The sequence below is a fragment of the Rhinatrema bivittatum genome, chromosome 5 (assembly GCF_901001135.1).
Source record: "Rhinatrema bivittatum chromosome 5, aRhiBiv1.1, whole genome shotgun sequence".
In the NCBI taxonomy this organism is placed as follows: Eukaryota; Metazoa; Chordata; class Amphibia; order Gymnophiona; family Rhinatrematidae; genus Rhinatrema; species Rhinatrema bivittatum.
In genome coordinates, this window is record NC_042619.1 from 353,361,535 (window position 1) to 353,381,688 (window position 20,154).

Here is a 20,154-nt window from a genome sequence, read left to right on the forward strand (position 1 = left end):
TTTTTTAACCTCTCTGCGGTCCCACTACGTTCAACTCGAAAAATATGGCATCAGCTCGACACCCGGCCGATGTTTCGCTAGACAGCTTCGCCAGGAGCTGCTGATATTAGTTGGGTGCATGGTTGTGTGGGACAGGATGTCATGGTTTTGCTTGTTCTTTCGAGTAAGTGTAGTGGAGAAACGACCTCTGGGTGGAAAGCAGGTCCTACGTATGAGGGAAGAGGTCCTCAGACTATTGGGATTCCAGCTGGGAGTGCCTGTGGACGGGGAAACCCATTTTGGGCTCTGAGAATTATGCTTTAAGGGCCTGCTCATTCTGCTGGTCCTTTTCCAATGGACGCCGGTGGGCCGAAGATCTGCTCCTGGAGAGGTTATGGACCCAGCCAGCTACCAGAGCAGTGTCCGCCAGACGCACGTTTTCTGTTAATGGACCCGAGGCCGATAACATGGGGTCAAGCTGGAGACTGTGTGTTCCTTCTTTCTTTCTTTTTTTTTTTATTTGAAGTTCTAAGGATTTGGGATTGTTTTACCCAAGGCTGTCTGATACATCCTGTAACTCATTCTATTTTTGTGATTATTGCAAAGTGTTTTTTTGTTTTTTTTTACTGGTAACCTCCAGAAGATAGTTTAACCTTTTTTGTGGAGCCCAGGGTATGGGGGTTCACCAAGAAAGAGGCATTCTGAAGAAAGTCTAAGGAGGCGTGTTGAATTTCCACAGGGGAGGAAACGGGGTAGACGGTCACAGAGGGGGAAACGTTGTTTGCTTTCTTTTTCTCTTTCCTGCAAAGTACGTAGGGAACCTTTTGGTTTCCCTCACTAAAAGAACTGCACCATCTAAATGAGGAGGCTACGTGTAGAAAACAGAGGTTTGGCTTTTGCACCCCCACGGGGGGGACGGAAACGGGACTGTAGATGGTGTCACCTAGCTGTTTATCATCCCCTAGCTTTTATCTATCCTTGTGGATTTTTAGTTACACTTTCAAGGAGGCAGGAGCTCTTGGTCTTGTGTTTTTTTTCCTTAAGTTTCTGGAAAGGAATTTGGGACTTTTCCCTATTGGGGGTTGGCTTCCTGTTGACCCAATTCTGCTTGCTTTCCCCCTCTCGGGCCTTCGGCTGCCACTAATCAAAATGGCGCCAATGACCCTTTGCCCTTACCTTGTGAAAGGGGCTATCTGTGCCATTGGTCGGCCCCTGTCACGTGGTAGGAGCAATGGATGGCCTGCGCCATTTTTTTTAAGATGGCGCCAGCCATCCATTGCTCCTACCATGTGACAGAGGCCGGCCAATGGCACCGATAGCCCCTGTCACATGGTAAGGACAAAGGGCCATCGGCGCCATTTTGATTACTGGCAGCCGATGGCCTGAGAGCGGGAGATCGCTCCCAGGAACCCCCGCTGGGCTACCAGGGAATTTTGGCAAGTTTTGGGAGGGTTGCAATTAATTAATTTTGAAGGGTTGGGGCGGGTTTGGGTTTTGTTTCGGGGGGGCAACTGAAATAAAATCGGCCCGAACCGCGTGAAAACGAAATTTCCAGCGGTGGGCCGATAACAAAGGCCTAACCAAAAGGTTCGGCCGAATCACATCTCTCTAATAAACTGTATTTATTCTTGTTGAAAACAGCACTAATTACCAGCACGCAAACAGTAATAATTCTACCTATGAAAAAAGCAACACTGCAAATATTACACCAGGCCCTGAACACCAATATGCCTCCGATTATTAGGAAAATAGAACCCTACAGAGAAACCACAAGCTAGCAGAATACCTCACTTCAGTCACAGACAGGCCTTCACTAAATACAGAATAAAGACACCACAAACTATAATTAGAGACATTAGACAAACTAGACTCTTTATGCCGTGCAACAACGGAAAAACAAATCACCATTCGTCATTAAACAATAAAATCAAGAAATATAAATCATTAATATTTATTTGTTTAACGTTTTTATATACCGGTGTTCGTGGGTACATCATATCGGTTTACATATAACTTGTAACAAAAAGCGCATTGAACAGGGAGAATGCAACTTGGAGGGGGAGAAGCAGAGCTTAAAGCAAACATTGCAAATATTACTTAAAAGTAGCGGCGGCAGATATATTTGGCATGGGGGGGGTAAAGTAAGGGGGGAAGGAGACATGACGTGCAAAGGTACAGGGCGTTGTAGGGGGAGGCTAGGGGAATACACTAGGTACGGGGATAAGGTGCACGATTGGTGCATTAAAGGGGAGGATTGAAAGGGCATGAAGTAGGCGGTGAGATCAGGGATGCTGAGCATTGCGGTAGGCGCCAAGTTTAATCTGGGAATGCTTGTTTAAAAAGCCGTGTTTTGTTTTTTGTTTTTGTTTTTTTAATTTTTGGGTGCATGCTCAAGACGAAGGTCTGGCGACATGGATTTCCATAGGGTGGGTCCTGCGATTGAGAAGGCTTGCTCTTTTGTGGATGTCAGGGAAGGGATGCATAGGGTGCCTTTATATGCTGTTCTGGTGGGATGCATGGAGGCAGAGGGTATTATCAAACCAAGGTATGTTGCTGTTGTGAATGGTTTTATGTATAATAGAGAGGTTCTTGTAGAGGATGCGGGAGGAGATCGGAAGCCAGTGTGGTTTCTTAAGGATCGGAGTAATGTGGTCAGTTTTACGGGTGTTGGTTACTATTCTGGCTGCTGCATTTTGAAGGATTTGTAGAGATTTGATGGTAGAGGCAGGGAAGGCCTAGGAGTAGGGAATTACAGCAGTCCATTTTTGAAAGGATCGTGGCTTGAAGGACCAAGCGGAAATCATTAAAATGGAGGCGTGGTTTCAGTTTTTTGAGGATGTGGAGTTTGAAAAAGGAATCTTTATTTTGTATTGATAAAATTTTTTTTTTAAATTCAGTTGGCTATCTATGGGGACGCCAAGGTTTCATGCATATTGCTGGAAGGAAATTGGAATTGTGGGGGGTTCTTGGGGGGGGGGGGTGTATGGTGATGTTATGTTGAGAGATGATGATGAGTTCAGATTTTGCCATGTTCAAGGCAAGGTGGAGGTTGGTGAGGAGGAGGTTTATCGCGCTGAGAAAGTTCTCCCAGGTTTTGATAGACTTTTAATAGACTAATAATAAATATTTCTTAACAGTTGACAAATAGAACATTCAGTACTTGGAGTTAATCAAATTTTCCAAATACCAATAAACTATTTAAAAACAGATATATCAGACAGCATCCAATAATTAAAATTAAAGATAAAAAAAATCCCCTGGGATCTTTTGAATTCCAGTTGCCCTGAGATTATTGTGGATTAGCAGGGGGAGAAGAGAGGAGTTGTTGCCCAATATCATTTATCCTCTCTCGCTCTCATATGTACAAATGCTTACTCTCTCATACATGCACAGCCATGCCCTCTCTCACACACACGAACATGCTCTCACTCGCTGCCCCTCCGCGGGCAGCACAAGGCAAACAGCAACAGCTTCATCCTTCAGCCCTCGAGGACTGACGTTTCTCTGCCTCCTTCATAGCTTCCTACAGCCGAGCAGAGATCGGGGCCAATGTTAAATCATGTCTTTAATGTGAATCTCCTGAAAACCAGACTTGCCTGATAGAAAACCTCTAGGTGATCAGAAAGCTTCTTTTGCAGGAGTGGAAATCTGATCTCCTGATCCAACCGAAGATCCCGCGCTCGCTGTGGACCTACTGTATTATAGGCAGTGTTTGTGTATAACCTTGCTGCAGCCACTAGGGTGCTTCATCCCAATACTGTGGCGCTGCTTCATTTCTCTCCGCCCAGGTCAGAGGTTCCCAAGCACGATTTCAGACTGCACATGCTCAGAAATGGGCAACAGCCTCTCAATCTCCTTTTTGGCTAAGATCCAAATGCAGGATCTGAGCCTAGGGTTGCCAACCGGTTCCAGATTTTCAGGACAGGTTGATCCAGTCCTGGTTTTTTTTGTTTTACCCCATTGCATGCTGGGACTTCTGATTTCCCTACTGCATTCCCTAAAAAAAGCAAGGCTATAGAAGTACCTGCATCCAGGGGAGTAAAAGCAGGACTGGATCCAACCTCTGGAGTCTGTTGGCAACTCTGTCTGAACTGTGTGCTGAGGGGTAGATTTTAAAAGAAGCGCGATCAGCCTACTTTTGCTTGCGCATCAGACTCAAGCAAAAGTACGCTGGATTTTAGTAGATACGCGCGGAGCCGCGCGTATCCACTAAAATCCTGGATCGGCGCGCGCAAGGCTATCGATTTTGTATAGCCTGCGCGCGCCGAGCCGCGCTGCCTCCCCCCTTTCCCTCCAAGGCCGCTCCGAAATCGGAGCGGCCTTGGAGGGACTTTCCTTTGCCCTCCCCTCACCTTACCCTCCCTTCCCCTACCTAACCCACCCACCCGGCCCTGTCTACACCCCCCCCTTACCTTTGTCGGGGGATTTACGCCTCCCGGAGGGAGACGTAAATCCCCGCGCGCCAGCGGGCCTGCTACGCGCCGGGCCGCGACCTGGGGGCGGGTACGGAGGGCGCGGCCACGCCCCCGGGCCGTAGCCACGCCCCGTACCCACCCCCAAAACGCTGCCGACACGCCCCCGGAACGCCGCGACGACCGGGCCCGCCCCCCGACACGCCCCCCTCCGAGAACCCCGGGACTTACGCGAGTCCCGGGGCTCTGCGCGCGCCGGGAGGCCTATGTAAAATAGGCCTCCCGGCGCGCAGGGCCCTGCTCGCGTAAATCCGCCCGGTTTTGGGCGGATTTACGCGAGCAGGGCTCTGAAAATCCGCCCCTGAGGGTATTCCCTTCTTAGCTTTTGGCTCAGATTGGGGAACCTGTCCAGTGTTTGGGGGGGTTGGGGTTTTAACACCCTGCCAGCCCAACCCGTTGGGGAGGTTTGGCAATGACAGCATTCCAACCATGGTCAAGGCAAGGAGGTTTAACCTCCTGCTTAAAAAGAAATTTACTGCCAGGCATCCACAAGAAAGGTAAAAACTCAGGAACTGGCAAAAAAAAAAAGGCAGATGAATGAATGCAAGAAGAGGAGCAGGTTTGTTAAATAAGTCTGAAAAGCAAGGTAAATTTAAACTAAGAATGTAGACCAACCGCAGGCATTACAAGAGGAAAATGCAAGGCAATGGATAGGGTAGATAGGTCTTTATGATAGCAGGCATGTGCTACTGAAGTTCAGCAAGCTGAGGATCGTTTCACTGCTCCATGTGGTCTGGCTCAGTGACTGTGATATGTTTAAAGGCATGAACTCCTCAGGGAACTATATGTATCAAGTGTTTGAATTAAGACCATTCTAGCTTAATTTTTCTGCAGATGAAATGAAATGAGTTTTACAAAAGTGCTTAACATTTTTTGTGCAGGCTCAGGGTTCGGAGCAGCCACCAAAGCCATGTGTATAGGCATGAGATACTGGAAGCCTGAGAGGCTGGAAACCCTTATTGAAGTAAGCATTGAATGTGGAAGAATGACACACAATCATCCTACAGGTAACGCATGGTCAAAACAAGTGAATGCAAAATGCAACCTGATCATCTTAGAACTAAAAAATCAGACTTAGTCCTAGTTGTCCCTGGGTCACAGAAATCCTGAATCTCAGAAGTCCACAACTTGGGGACTGGAAGAATCAGAGTTCACGCAGGGTTACAAAACCTTTCAGCTCTAGGCTCCCGCTTTAAATGTGGTTCAGGTCCTCGATGACCTGAAAGTCGTTACCATTTGGTGGCCTATGTAAAATGGGCAGGTTATCTCAGTCCAGTGAAGTGGTCAAGTGTCCTCTGTACTGCGTTGAACATTTATAGTTTCGCATTGATTGGCAGCATTGCTGGCAACGTCAGCAGAGCAATCAAAGATTGCCCAGGCAGGGAGACCGAATTGCCCATCTGAGTGGGACTGAGACTTCACTGGCAGAGAAGTGTGGGGAACATTCGCACTGCTGGGGGTCCTCTTCAATCTGTATCGTGGGTAAACGGAGAACCGTTTCTACTGAGGTCAATGTGGTAGCACCTTTCATAGGTACTAAACTTTCTGAAACGGAAAAAAAATGAGACCTAGGACGTTTTCTATGCGATCTTAAGAATTTTGTAACTTCTCCATGCATTTTAAATAAATCTGTCAAAAACGCTAGAAGGAAGTCATAAAATATCTTAGAAACCGATATTTCGCTTCCAGAGGAGGAAGCTGAAAAGTTGGTCTTTGTTTATAAAGAAGAATCAACGGGTGTACATGATCCGGCTTTCCACCCATTCAGTGCACCCAGAATGACTGCAGTTATTTTACGGACAGACTTTTTTTTTTTTTTTAACATGGAATACATTTTGGTGGGAAAGAACTCACTTTATGCTGCTAACAAAAATCCATCACAAATAAGATTCGCAAGGCCTCACTTGTCAAAGTTTCTTCCCCATTGGCACCGAATGGGAAAAACATCTTCAACAAATCAAGACCTGATTTACTAAGGCTTTTCTTCCATTTTTTATGTCTATTGGGGAAAATGCTTACTAAATGAGGCCCCCCACATTTGTGATGATGCCAGCAGGTGCCAGCATCGTTTATAGAAACACACACACACGTGCCTCTGACTCTCTTTCAAAAAGATGTGATGGGCCATGAGCAGGGCCATTAGAAACCATTAGGTGCCAAATAGTTGCAAAATCCACAATGTCTGAACTTTATCTTCTTGCATTTTTTTAACCTACAATTTGCTTGATTGACATGGACAGATTTCAAATTTGGGTGCCCATAGGCCATGGCGAGAGAATGGATCACCCCTACCCAGATCCTCCCTGTCGCCTTCCCACGTCCACCCCTACCCCCCCAACCTAGAGCCATCATACCACTATCTCCTTCAAAACTCATGCAAGAAACCTCAGCAGGTGGCCTGTGAACTGGCACTCACAGGTCCTGCCTCTTCCTCTCGCATGGGCATCCAGTTACCATGGAAACTCGGGCAGCGCCTCCACAGGGCCTATGAGTGCCAGTTTACAGGCCACACACTGAGTTTTGAAGAGGACAGCAGCACCGTGACAGGCCTATAGGGTGGCGACCTGGTGCTGCTGAAAATTTGGCACCAGAAGTAATTGCCTGCATGGCCTAGGCCTAAATCCAGGTGTGTTGATTGATTGATTACATATGTGGCGCCCCCTTGGGTCAGCCACTAGATGGCCCTAGGTCCATCCTTAGAAAGTCAACATCTCTGTGAGCTTTCCCATCCTTTTCAGTCCCTCCCAACCTAGAGGGCTGGGATTAGCTGCCTCAGCCTATTCAGTGAAGTTAGTCTGATATTTAGCGGGGTCAGTTTTAGTTAACCTCAGAGGTTTCATATCCCTGGTGAGGCTTCCCTGTCTCTTCAGGAAACTTAGTTTGGAGTAGATTTCTCATTGTGCCCTCCCTACCAGAGGATTACCCTCATTTTTTGTAGTGAGATTTTTGCCGGATCCCTCTTGGGGACTCCCATGGAGGGGCTTGAAGGCCTGTGAGCCTTAGTCTACTCCCTAGATGAGACAAGCACCAGTGACCCTACCCAACATTGTGATATTTTTGATGGCTAAAATGTTTCCTATTTTAGAGGAGACCGCTGTTTAAACCTTACTCCCGCTGGAGAAGGTTCCCATCAGACACAAAGGGCAATGGCTTAAGACCTGTGAGTCCTAATCTACTCCCTAGATGGGGCAAGCACCGGTGACTGTATAGGAGCAGTCAATGAGAGATTTTTTTGTGGCAAGCAACTATTCTGGTATTGTTTTGTGGAGAGGTTTTTGTTGATCCACCCCTCCCCATAAGGGATCCAGGGCCGGGATAGCCTGGTTCCAGATTGCTCAAGACTTTTCCTGCATGAGAAGTCACAGACCACCAAGACCCCCAGAGAAAGACCAAGGGCCAAGCGCATCCATGAGGCGAACTGGATGGGTCGCCTACGGTGCCAACCCTTAGGGGGCGCTGAAGAGCAGCCACGTGCTGCCGGGGAAACAGAACTTATCTCTGCTCACGGCAGAGAGGAGCAAAGATTCGTCCGGGCACGCGCTGCTCGCGGTCCTGAGAAGCAGGCAAGTCGGCGGCGCAAACCCAAGGTAGGAGTCGGGGCCGAGACCAGTGAGGGTGGCGTGATTGGGGGCAGGCCGGGCGCAAGGCAGGAGTTGCCTAGGGCGCCTACTTACCCTTGCACCGTCGCTGCCTGACATGGGGGAAAATAATCCAATGATGGTGTTAGACGTGCGCTTTCTGGCCCCTATAGGTTTCTTCATGTTGCCTTCAAAGTTCATGTACCCCCAAAAACTTCAAATATTCATTGAATGAAAGGCATTGCAACCTGCAAAGAATTCTGTTTATTCCAGCCCAACATGGCTATTGGACTTTATATTCTTTTAGTTTGGCAGAATTACGTAGAAATGACGTTGTTTAAATATACGAAAGACCAAGGAAAGAAAAATAAAATAGGATGACCTTAAACCATGCTATAGTTTTCGTCCCTTTAGAACAATACAATAATAGTTAACTCTAAGTAATCGTTGTCCTGGGGAATCTGGTGATGGGACTGCAAAGTGTTGTATTAATAATAAGGCTATTAACGCCGAGAAATTCTTTGAGATTTTTAACTTGAAAATATATTGGTCTTAAATTTCCTGTGGATACAGTAATGTGGTTGCCAGGTTAGTCCAGTTGAACGCATGGAAATAAAGGTTTGCAAACAAAAAAAGAAAATAATATTCTAAGCAGGGGTTCACGACCTTTCAGGGAACACGGACCGCTTTTCAGCTTTAAAAAGTTTCATGGACCCCCCCCCCCCACACACACACACACACACACACTCACTCCTCTTTAATGTTTGCTTGTCATAACAAAAGAAATAATGGTACATACTCCAGAATCATTCGTAATGTATAAAATTCGATCTAAACTGAATACATGGGGAAGGCAATTTCCAAAGCTATTCAGAAATTGCCCTCATAGTTGAAGGGCGAGGCCATACCCCCACCCCCCCTTCCAATCCACCTGCAGTGGGGAGAAGGAATCAAGTTCAAAGAAAGTTCCCACTTGGCGGGACCTGGCAGAAAATCTGAACTGCCACCTGCTAGGGGTGGGAAGAAACATTTTCGTTTTGTTTTTCCACAAATTTTTTGTTTTGTCAAATGTTTTTGTTCAATTCATTAAAAAAAAATAAACATGCACAGAAGACCCAAGGCTCTACTTCCAGCAATGAAGGTCAGTTACCTGAGGTAACTTTAAAGACTGCTGTACCGCTGGCTGCTCCAGTTCGTTTCTCGGGAGAGATTCAGAAGACCAGGGGCTTCTTAAACCAGTGCAGCATGCATTTTGCATTACAGCCTTCTCACTTCCCCACAGCTTTTGCCAAGACTATTTACATTCTATCGTATCTTGATGGAAGGGCCTTGTCTTGGGCCTCTACGCTGTGGGAACTCAAGGATCCTATTTTGCAGGATATAGATGGAGTTTTGGACTTATTCAAATCAGTTTTCGATGATTCTGCCCGAGTGACCGTTGCTGGCTGATTTTGCGATAGTTTAAGACTCTCTTGCTACAGAACTGTGCTGGGACCCCAAATGCCTGAAAACTTTCTTCTTCAGAGGCCTGGATTCTCGCTTGAAAGTCTATCTGGCCGCTTGTGAAACACCTGACTCGCTGGATGAGCTAGTGGCTTTGGCTACTAGGATCGACCACCGGCTTCGTGATAAGGTAAAAGAACTCCGGGCTAGTAGAGGACCAGGTCAGAAGGAGACTCGTGCTAAGCCTGCACTTCAGATGGTTCCGGTAATTCCTGCTGCCAGTGGAGATGAACCGATAAAATTTGGTCGCGGTCATTTGACTTCCAAAGAGAGAAGACTTCGGAAGAGGCATGGACTGTGGACAGTTTGGTCACGATGTCCCAACATGCCCAAATCGGACGGGCCTAAGTCCTGCAGGAGGACTGTTCTTAGGCCTTACGACGCCCTCTCCTCCACTCTCTCTCCCAGTCTCCTTGATCTGCGGACCGTCTGCTTTTCAAACTCTTGCCCTGGTGGATTCAGGGGCAGGAAGCAACTTTATTCTTTGACGTCTAGTGGAACATCTGAGGATTCCCCTCATCACTTTGAAGGTTCCACTACTCTTATCCTCCATCCATGTGGAGTCCTTACCAGATGATGTAACTTGCCAAACTGTACCGGTAACTTCACAGCAGAGCTCTCCATACCAAGGCCATGCCCCCTATCATCCTGGGGTTACCCTGGTTGCAGACGCACCAACCCCAATTTGACTGGGCATCCTTTAAACTCTCCCGCTGGGGCCCAGGTTGTCAAGGAAAGTGCCTTAAGGAGATTACCCCTGCCTGGATCGCCCCTGGATCCCTTTTTAAATATTGGAGTTACATTGGCCACCCTCCTGTCTTCAGGTACAATGGATGATTTTAATGATAGGTTACACATTTTTATTAATAGTTCTGAAATTTCATTTTTGAGTTCTTTTAGAACACTGAAAATACTCTTTAGTTTGTCAATCAGGCCTACTGCATCTCCCAAGTTCACTGTGATTTGGTTCAGTTCATCCGAATCATCACCCTTGAAAACCGTCTCCGGAACAGATATCTCTCCAGCATTTTTACTAGTAAACACCGCAGCAAAGAAATAATTTAGTCTTTCTGCAATGGCCTTTTCTTCCCTATGAGTCCCTTTAACCCCTCGATCATCTAACGGTCCACAACAGACTCTCACAGGTTTCCTGCTTCGGATATATTTTAAAAAGTTTTTATGAGCTTTTGTCTCTGCGGCCACCTTCATTTCAAATTCTCTCTTCGCCTGTCTTATCAATGTTTTACACTTTACTTGACAATGCTTATGCTTTTTCCTATTTTCTTCAGATGGATCCTTCTTCCAATTTTTGAAGGACCTTTTTTTGGCTAAAATAGCCTCTTTCACCTCCCCTTTTAACCATGACAGTAATTGTTTGGCTTTCCTTCCACCTTTCTTAATGTGTGGAATACATCTGGACTGCACTTCTAAGATGGTATTTTTAAACAGTGTCCATGCCTGTTGTACACTTTTAACCTTTGCAGTTGCACCTTTCAGTTTTTTTCCTAACTATTTCTCTCAATATTCAGGGTTTTCTCATCACCTATTAAACTTCAGATAATTTTTAGTTTTTGAAAAGTCATTGTATACAAGCAGGAGACCCATTTGATAAAGAACATGATAAAATTAAGGCATGGGTAAGAACATAAGAAAATGCCATACTGGGTCAGGCCAAGGGTCCATCAAGCCCAGCATCCTGTTTCCAACAGTGGCCAATCCAGGCCATAAGAACCTGGCAAGTACCCAAAAACTAAGTCAGATAGGTCACAGTATACTTAGCCTCTTACATTTCTTATAGTAGAGGGCTATGCATTTTGTTATATAAGGATTTATCTATGACTGTTAGCAAGTCATATGCAGTTCCTGAGGGAAATTTCCTTTTTTTGGAGGGTTTCTTGCATGGCCAGTAGGTAGCTGTTGTCAATGGTTATGGCCCTAATAGAAATACAATTTTTTATAGGGGTCTGTTGCAGGAGATAGTCCAGTTCACATTGTATCTGCTCATTGCAGGTGGGGCTTGGAATGTCTAAGTAGTTCCCTGGATAGATCCAAACATCTGGATGGTGGTTCTGAGTAAACAAGGGCCTTGAATACATAATGGAGAATCTGGGGCTCCTGGATATATGGTGGGTTCATTTTCCTCCTAGCAAAAGTCTTGCCTGTTTCTCTCAGGTGCATGGGTATTTGCAGTCTGTTGGATTTTTTTCATTTGGTTCTGGGGCATTGTTTGATAAGTGGGTTCAACCATTTGTCCAGTTATATATCAGACCATTGCCCAGTATTGTCTGTGAATATTGCTCAGATGCTTGCTTCAGGGAAGACTTGGTGTTTACGTGTGTCCATTTTGGGCCAGGAAAAGTTTGCTGAACTTGCGTCCCACACTTTTTTTTTTTTTTTATAATTTGAATTCTTTCAGAGGCTTTAAAGGCTGACTTGCAGGTTAAGATTAATAATTACACTAGTCATCTGAAAAAGGTAAGACTCAATAAACAAAAGCTGGCATCTCAGATTTCCTCTCGAAAAACAGCATCCAGCTATTTGTTCTCCTAGCATCTGGCAGCCACTCCAGAAGATACAACAGGAGCTTGAGTGTTTAACGGTGGACCGGACTGAACGCTGTATTTGGTATACCCGTCCAAAATTGTACGAGCTTGGGAATAAAACAGGTGCTTTACGGGCTCGGTTACTTACAAAGCGATGACAGATGAATGTCATTCTGGATATTAGAACTAGGGATGGGAAAAATATATGTATAACTTAAAAGGGAATAGAGATACTTTATGTACATTTTCTTCTGATTCGTAGTCAGCGGAGTGGACTGATTCAGCTGCTATCGAGGCCTTTGTATGAAAGGCCCATCTTGCTAATATTATAGAGGAGAAGGAGTTGAAATTAGAGGCCCTGATCACTTTGCAGGAGCTGCAGACAGCTATGTCTCCTCTACCAAATGGGAAATGCCCTGATCAAATTTTCATTGATTTTTATATATTTTGTTTTTTTCTGTGATTGCTCTACCATTGGTGCAGGCACTGGATTACTTGAGGGAACATCCTGCTTGTCAGCACAGGCTGATAGATGCTACTATAGTGCTAATATGCAAGCCAGGAAGGGAGTCTATGGACCCTAATTCTTAGCACCCTATTTCTTTCTTAATGCTGATATTAAAATCTTAATACAAAACACATTTTCACTGTTGAGGGATTCAACAACTCCAATTATGCTACCTCAATCATCTATATTCTTTTAACCACTTCAAAAAAAACCCTTTGATTAAAAACCACAGACTGTGTGGACGTTCGTGATTGGTCAGTTTGGATTCATCGGTAGAAATTAAATATGGCGTCTGGAATAGTCAAGAGCTGAAGCTGATGGAACAGCGCACCTCGGAGTTTATAACTTGTTGAATGATGTGGATAAAGAAATCGACGCATACAAGATAAAAACATCCCCTGAGGAAAGACTGTCTGAAACGTGGCCTGGTTGGGAGGGCAGTAAATTATTTGATCCATATTCTTTCATTTATGAATGGATATGGACTTGTTAGCATAGTTATTAATATAAAACTAGAGAGAGAGGTGATGGAACTGTATCATTCCACATTTTGAAATTGGTACATTTTTTAAATTTTTAATGAAAGACTGCAACACTAATTTTTGATAAAAGATCATAACATATTTATTGGATCATGCTCAAAATATAAATAATGGTTGGAGGTGGATAGTTGATTAGAAAATGACATCATTACTGAGGGGTAATGTTTAAAAAGATATGAAACTTTCCACTCCATCCTTAAAAAAAAATCTTTGTTTCTTAGATGATATAGAGGTAAATTCATTAATACAGCACAGTGTGTGTTTTTTAATCAAAGGTTTTTTTTGAAATGGTTAAAAGAATATAGATGATTGAGGTAGCATAATTGGAGTTGATTGTAGATATTAAGGTTTTGCAGAATGTTTGGAGGAGATAATGGCTGGATTAGTAAAGGAAGATCAAACAGGTTTTATTAAAGGCAGGTACTCTATGGCTAATACTCATACGGTATTTAATATCATTGCGTTAGCCACTAAACGTAAGCTGTCAGGGCTGATTTTGATCCTAGATGCCGAGAGAGCAATTGATAGGATGTGCTGGGAGTGATATACCTCCAGGCTGGTGCTTTTTAGTATGAGTATTGATATGAGTGGTTCACATATACTACTAGATTTTTTTTTTATATTTTTTACCTGGTAAGATCCATTTTATTCAGTTGAACTCTATAACAAAGATTTTCTAAAAATGTCGCAACGCATCATCACGCAGATTTGCGTTTGTACTGACGTCGGATGTTCTGCCCATAGGAGACTCTCCCGTGAGACCTGGCCACCATTTTTGTCCTCTTGAAGCCGTAAAACCACGAAACATGGGAAATGTAGTCTTTGAGAAGGCAACATTCAAGTTTGGATTTATGACTGCAGTAACCTGGAATCAGGTTTTGGATTCCTACTGGATTTAAGGCTGGAGGATCACTTCTTGCTCCTTTTGAAGATGTGCACATGTTTTTCCACTGATCACATTTTTCATTTGATAGGGGACTGATGACCGAGACACTGCAGGATGGAAGTATCTAACTCCGGTCCGTTGGCTCTGAAGGTCCCTTTCACATAACTTATTGAAGTAATGTAATTTTCAGCCGAAACTGGTCATATTGGGCATTGGGTAAAACATTTAAAGGCATTTCTGTTGGAAAGGGTTGACTTTTTTTGTCAGCTTCTCTTCGTTTACAGATTCATTAGATCATACAACTGTATATAACCATCATTTTGTATACCAATTAATTCAAAGACAGCACCACGGTTATGATGCTTAAAACTGAACTAAATGAAAAGGAACAGGGCTAAAAATAGAAGACATGCAAACAGCTGGATAAAATAGATGCAATAAAGAGAGAATCACGGTTCATCTGAATGTGCATATGCATGGCATATACATGTGTTGTACGATATTTAAACTGCATCGTTTCTAGGTTGGTTGCACCCTGAGGAAGGTTCAATAAAGGGAGCTAGGCAGTCCATGAATAAGCAAATTTGTTGGATTTTCTCCGTGTATGGCCCTTATTTACAACTGTAGGTGCCCAATGGACTCAAATATCTAATCTGTGTGGATTTGAACATCTATCGGTCTATATATTTTCTTTTTTATGTAGTACAAATGTGCTAATAAATTTCATATGCAAGATAGGTGGTCATAGTAGCAAGATGCCCTGTAGGGACAGTTGGTCTTAAATATAGATTTTAGTGGTCCCAATTTTCTTCTCACTGTTGTCGGAGAGGTGGGCACTGCTCTGCATAATTGCCATTTCTGCTCATTCCCAGGCTTTTTAGGGTCGCTTTGCTCTGCCTTATTTGCATCGTACGCGATACAAGGAAAGCCACTTGTCCAGTGGGGGAGGGAGATGCTGAAGGTGGTGCCACTGGCGGAAGAGTACTGCAAGAAGACCATCCGACACATGGCAGGTGAGAGTCTGAATCCGGAGCGCGGCAAGTCCTGCTCCAGCAGCCGCTGCAGTGCAGGAATGCCCGAGGGTTTAAGGGAGCCCGACTGCAGCTGCTTGTGGATCTTCTCAGGGGGTTAACCTCCCTCCCCGCTTGGGAGGCCCTTTCTGAAGCTGTTCCCAGGGACCTTTAATTTGAATCTTACACTGCTGAAGGAAGCGCATAAGGCCAGCCTGCGTTACAAAATATCCAGAGTATATTATTTTTGCACCTACCTATCGATTACTATTTTTTTTTTTTTTTTTTGGAGGCTGGCAGTTTCCTCCTGTTCTTTTGGACATCCAGCTCAATGGGAATGAGCCTTGGTTGGGATCCCCATACTTAATCCAGGGCAGTCTCCAAGTCTTGTCGACAGGAACAATGAATGCCCGGTAGCTCCTGCCCTGTGGCTCCGCTTCACCTCCTCATAGGTGGGGTAGAAGGGAGCTATGGGCCACCAGTTAGGCAGGAGCAACGAGTCATCTGCCTGTAAGACCCAGAGGCTGGCCCTGGGGCAAGTATGCAGTAAAGGGGGGGCCTGTAGGGGGCGTCTTGTTTCCCCTGAATCGGTGGTGGCAGGGCTTGAAGTCTGATGGTGAAGCCGGAGGCCTGGTCTACAGGCCTAGCCTTTCGGGGGGGGGGGGGGGGGCGGCAGGGGTATGTAGGGGAGTGTTTGTTTGTGTTTGTTTTTTGTTTTTTTAGGGCCTAATTGGTGCTGGGGGAAGAGTAACCTTCACTCAGGGTTACTGTCCTTTTAAAATTCATGGCCCCAGGCCACAGCCGAAGGTTGCGGTGACTGGGAACACACGTCTGCTTTTTGGCCGTAGCAACACACGTTCCCAACACCAAAGCAGGATTTATTAAACCGTGGCACTCGGTTGCTGCAGCTTAGTAAATCCTGCAGTAATTTATTTGGGTTAGAATTGGTTCATTGTTTTAACACAACCGAGTAAATAAGCACCTCGGTATTATGTTCATGCCGACATATAATACTTTAAAAATAGTTGAGTACGGTGGGTTTAGGTGGCACACAGGTGCTTTGCAATTCCATCTAATCAGATCTGATTATTATATAACAGTTTCTATTTCATGACCAGACAAATTAAGGTAGGGGGAAAAATGGGTGTTTGGTTTACAACTGTGTCATGATTGTAGGTAGAGTAGCACAGAAATAAACATCTCATATAGGAGCATAGTAAGGAGCAAATGATCCATCCAGCCTGCCCAGCTTGCTTCTCATGGTAGTAACCGCCCCTCCGTGCAGCTTACCCCCGTGTTTTTCTTACGGCTAGTGACTGCCGCTCTGTGCGGTTATCCCCAAGACTTACGATAACCCATAAAAAAAAATCACTGCTAGCAACATTTTCACTGGGTGAGGAGCCTCCTTCAAACTTCAGGCAGCACTGCTTTTTTCCCTTATATCTGCGTATCTGTACCCCAGATTGTAAAAGTCAGGGCCTATGGTGGTTGTCGTCTGAATCAGTTTCCCCTTTTTTTTTTTTTCACACCCCCCCCCCCCCCCCCATGCCATCGAAGCTGAGAGCGATGTTACAGTTGCATCAAAGCATCAAGGCTTAGTGGTTAAGGGTAGTCATCCCCATGCCTTCTGGAAAACACTTCAGATTTAATTTTAAAAGGAGTTACACGTGTAAACGTAACATAGCAATTTAAAAAAAGCCATTTACGTGCGTAGATTTTCAAAAGCTCGTGTACATGAGTAAAAAGAATGGATACGTGTAAAACTCAGTTCTATGTGTGTAAATCCTTTTTAAAATTGGCCCCTTCCTTTCTCAATGCACCTCCCCTACTCATACGCCTTCCCTTCTTCATCTTCCAAAACACACAACAGCAATAGGATAAACCCAGTACTGACACATCTGTCCAGGTGATATGGATCAGGTGATAACCTTATCTGCCATACATGAGCTGCTCTTGTCTCCTCCTGAAATGGCCCAGACGGGCATCAGAGGAGATGTGGAAACAGATACTCACCATGAAAAATAATAAAGAAGACTATGTCGTCGTCATTTTTAAAGTTCTGTATACTTCCAGGTTCTAGCAAAGATGCTGAGAAGTCTCTTGAAGACCAAATGAGCAGTAAGGCGTTGTTTTTTTGCTTTCCTATTAGAGTATCAGGAGCACTGGTTTTACTTTGAGGCCAAATGGCAGTTTTATCTGGAGGAGAGAGAAATTGCTGAAGATCATGAAAACAAACCCAGCTTCCCTGATAAATATGATGCAGAAGAGAGAGACAAGGTAATGAACTTCTGGAAACAGTTGGGTGCAATGAAAATCTCTCATGTTTTGTGCTGCATTTTTTTAAAATATAACTATTAAAAAAAAATTATAAGTAGTGTAGCCATTGCCCAATTTGTGTGGTTCTCATCAATCAGGGTTGCTATGGATCAGGTTTCAAGTCTGAAGGGGGTGGACGCTATCTTCCCGAGATCAGCCGGATGAGTCCCCACAATGTGCAAGAGGGTCCTCTGTAAGAGCAAGGAAGACAGAATTAGAAAAAGGGGTAAAGCCAAATCGTCAAGCCATTGCCCATCCATCCACGTAGGGCACTGGGGGGAAAAAAAAAAATAACCACACAGAGTCCTTGGTGGTGTTCAAAACAGACGGGCCGATACAGACTGCCCGCTCTCCCGGCGCGCGATTCTGTATTTAAATGAGGCCCGGTGGTAAAAACAGGCAAAAGGAGGCGCTAGGGACACTAGCGCATCCCTAGCGCCTCCTTTTGGACCAGTGCAGCGGCTGTCAGCGGGTTTGACAGCAGACGCTCAATTTGCGTCTGTTCTCGAGCCCGCTGACAGCCACGGTAGTGATATTTTTGATCTTTGTGATTTTGGCCTGGATACTTTTATTTAAGTTAAAGTAAACATTCTCGGGCCGATACAGTTAACCCGCCATTGGTCTTGCGTTTGCGCGTTACCCCTTATTCAGTAAGGGGCTGAAAACACGCATCCAATCCCCCAAACCTAATAGCGCCTGCAACATGCAAATGCATGTTGATGGCCCTATTAGGTATTCCCGCGCGATTCAGAAAACAAAATGTGCAGCCAAGCCGCATATTTTGCTTTCATAATTTAGCGCCTACCCAAAGGTAGGCGCTAATTTCTTCTGGCGCCGGGAAAGTGCACAGAAAAGCAGTAAAAACTGCTTTTCTGTGCACCCTCCGACTTAATATCATGGTGATATTAAGTCGGAGGTCCCGAAGGGTAAAAAAGGAAAAAAAAAATTTGAAGTCGGCCCGCGGCTCGAAAACCGAAAGTCCTCTTCAATTCTAAACTCATTCCATCAGTGTGAGAGCTCAGAAAAAAAAAAGACTTAGTCATCCCATTTCTTACTGCTTGATCCTGGTACACTTACCTGAGCTTTCTAATTTCAAGAACAAGGTACTCAATTACAGCTCTTTAGTACTGCACACATTCTGACTTTCGGGATATTTTTCTTAAATATTCATGAGGCATATTTGCGCATATTTTGGTTACACTGACAATCAGACTTGGTTACACTGACAATCAGACTTGGTTACACTGACAATCAGACTTGATTCCAACCCTCAAGGAGAGCTGGAGATATGCAACCCAATTAAAAAAACCTAAGTGCTGTGGGTGGTTACTGTGACTTAACAGAGCTATAATGAACTAACCTTTCATTCTTTCTCACTTAGTTCAAGACCCATCAAGCCAAACTAAATCCAATAGAATCACTTCACTCTACCACTACACTTGATGATCTGGTCACTGTGGAGCCAATTTTGAAATCACCCACATGGTTGCAAAATATGCACTTATTTTTACCATGTGAATTTGCAACTAATTTTCAAAGGGAAAGTACACGGTTCATTTCTCTTTGAAAATTCACTAGCAGGTATAAAGCACCTGGGTACCTGATACCAGATTTTAAAATGCATTTACATGCTTAAATTTGAGGTTTACACATGTAAAAGCATTTTATCTGTGGAGGTGGCTTTTGAAAATTGCTTCAATAGTAGTTACATTTGCATATATAATTCCTTTTGAAAATGACCCCCTTACTGTGCAAGTGGTAGGGGAGGGGCAGGGCATAAAATAGCATGCATACTTTGGAAATCCCGTGCATGTCAATTGTTTTTCCCTCCCCTGAATGAAGCACACCCCCAGGAATGCCTCCTTTTTTTCTTATTTGAGTCAAAGCATGGATACTGCCAAAGCCCATAGGTACGTTTTTTTGTCAGACCCTACAGCAGCAATTGTCAGGCCCGCCAGTGGACCTGGATAAATTTGTTATTTACCTGGGAAGATGACTCTGAAAATTGCTTTCTGTCTTTTACAAGCCTTTGCTGACTTTTGTTGTAAGACCAGAAGAAAGCTCGCACAGATTCCTGATAAGCCATTGCTTACTGTTAGACCTACAGGAAATGGAGTTCAGAAGGTCGTGGTGGAAGGAGAGGTCATGACGCACCAATGATTGCCTACGATGCCCTGCTAGGAGCTGGCGGGGACTGGAAGGAGCTTTGCAACCGGGCGATGTTTCATGGGGGTAAGTGGGCTCTGTCGTTCCAGGAAAGTCACATGACATTTGTTACGAGGTCTGCTCTAGTGGAGCACCGGAAAGTGAACGTATATTTTCTCTGCATTTCAGAAGGCTGAAAGGAGGCACAAATAACTTCGTGTCGATCAAGGGTGCTCACTGATACAGAAAACTCTGAGAGATTGCTTCTGAGAAGCAGAATGGGATAGTTTTGATAGATTTTTTTTTTTAAACTTTCGATGTTTCTGTAGAATTGCGGCTTCCTGTGAGATAAGGTAGTGTTCCAGTCAAAGACCCCCATGTCGAGTCCTTTATCTAGTCCTGGTTTCATTAATACTTTATACAAGACCCATTCCCTATCTGTTTCGTCATGCATGGCATCTTATTTTATACCATTTCATTTCTCATAGAGAACATCATCATTGACATCTTATACTGATAATTTTAATTTGGTTGGAATATTGAGTTTTGTTCACAAAGTACTGACAAAGGTACTGTAGACTGCACTTCTGCATCTTGGTGCTTTTACTACTCTTTGAGTGACATTTACAAAATACAAGCCTTAATGGCGTTATATTTATTATTTTTACCCAA

At 44.5% G+C, this 20,154-nt stretch overlaps 1 protein-coding gene across 7 annotated transcripts in view; it reads left to right on the plus strand.

Annotated features, from left to right (window-relative positions):
- ADPRHL1 (ADP-ribosylhydrolase like 1) overlaps nucleotides 1-20,154 on the plus strand; it is an 81,711-nt gene that overhangs the window by 34,035 nt on the left and 27,522 nt on the right. For 6 of the 7 annotated variants that reach the window (XR_003857155.1, XM_029604653.1, XM_029604652.1 and 3 more), the window contains exons 3-6: nucleotides 5,333-5,458; nucleotides 14,884-15,024; nucleotides 17,171-17,298; nucleotides 19,437-19,569. Coding sequence is in view for 6 of the 7 variants with exons in the window: in XM_029604653.1 (XP_029460513.1) it covers nucleotides 5,333-5,458; nucleotides 14,884-15,024; nucleotides 17,171-17,298; nucleotides 19,437-19,569 (528 nt within the window). In the remaining variant the exon portion in view is untranslated. Of the gene's footprint in view, nucleotides 1-5,332; nucleotides 5,459-14,883; nucleotides 15,025-17,170; nucleotides 17,299-19,436; nucleotides 19,570-20,154 lie in introns of those variants that run through there. The other variant, XM_029604655.1, reaches the window with a different exon arrangement.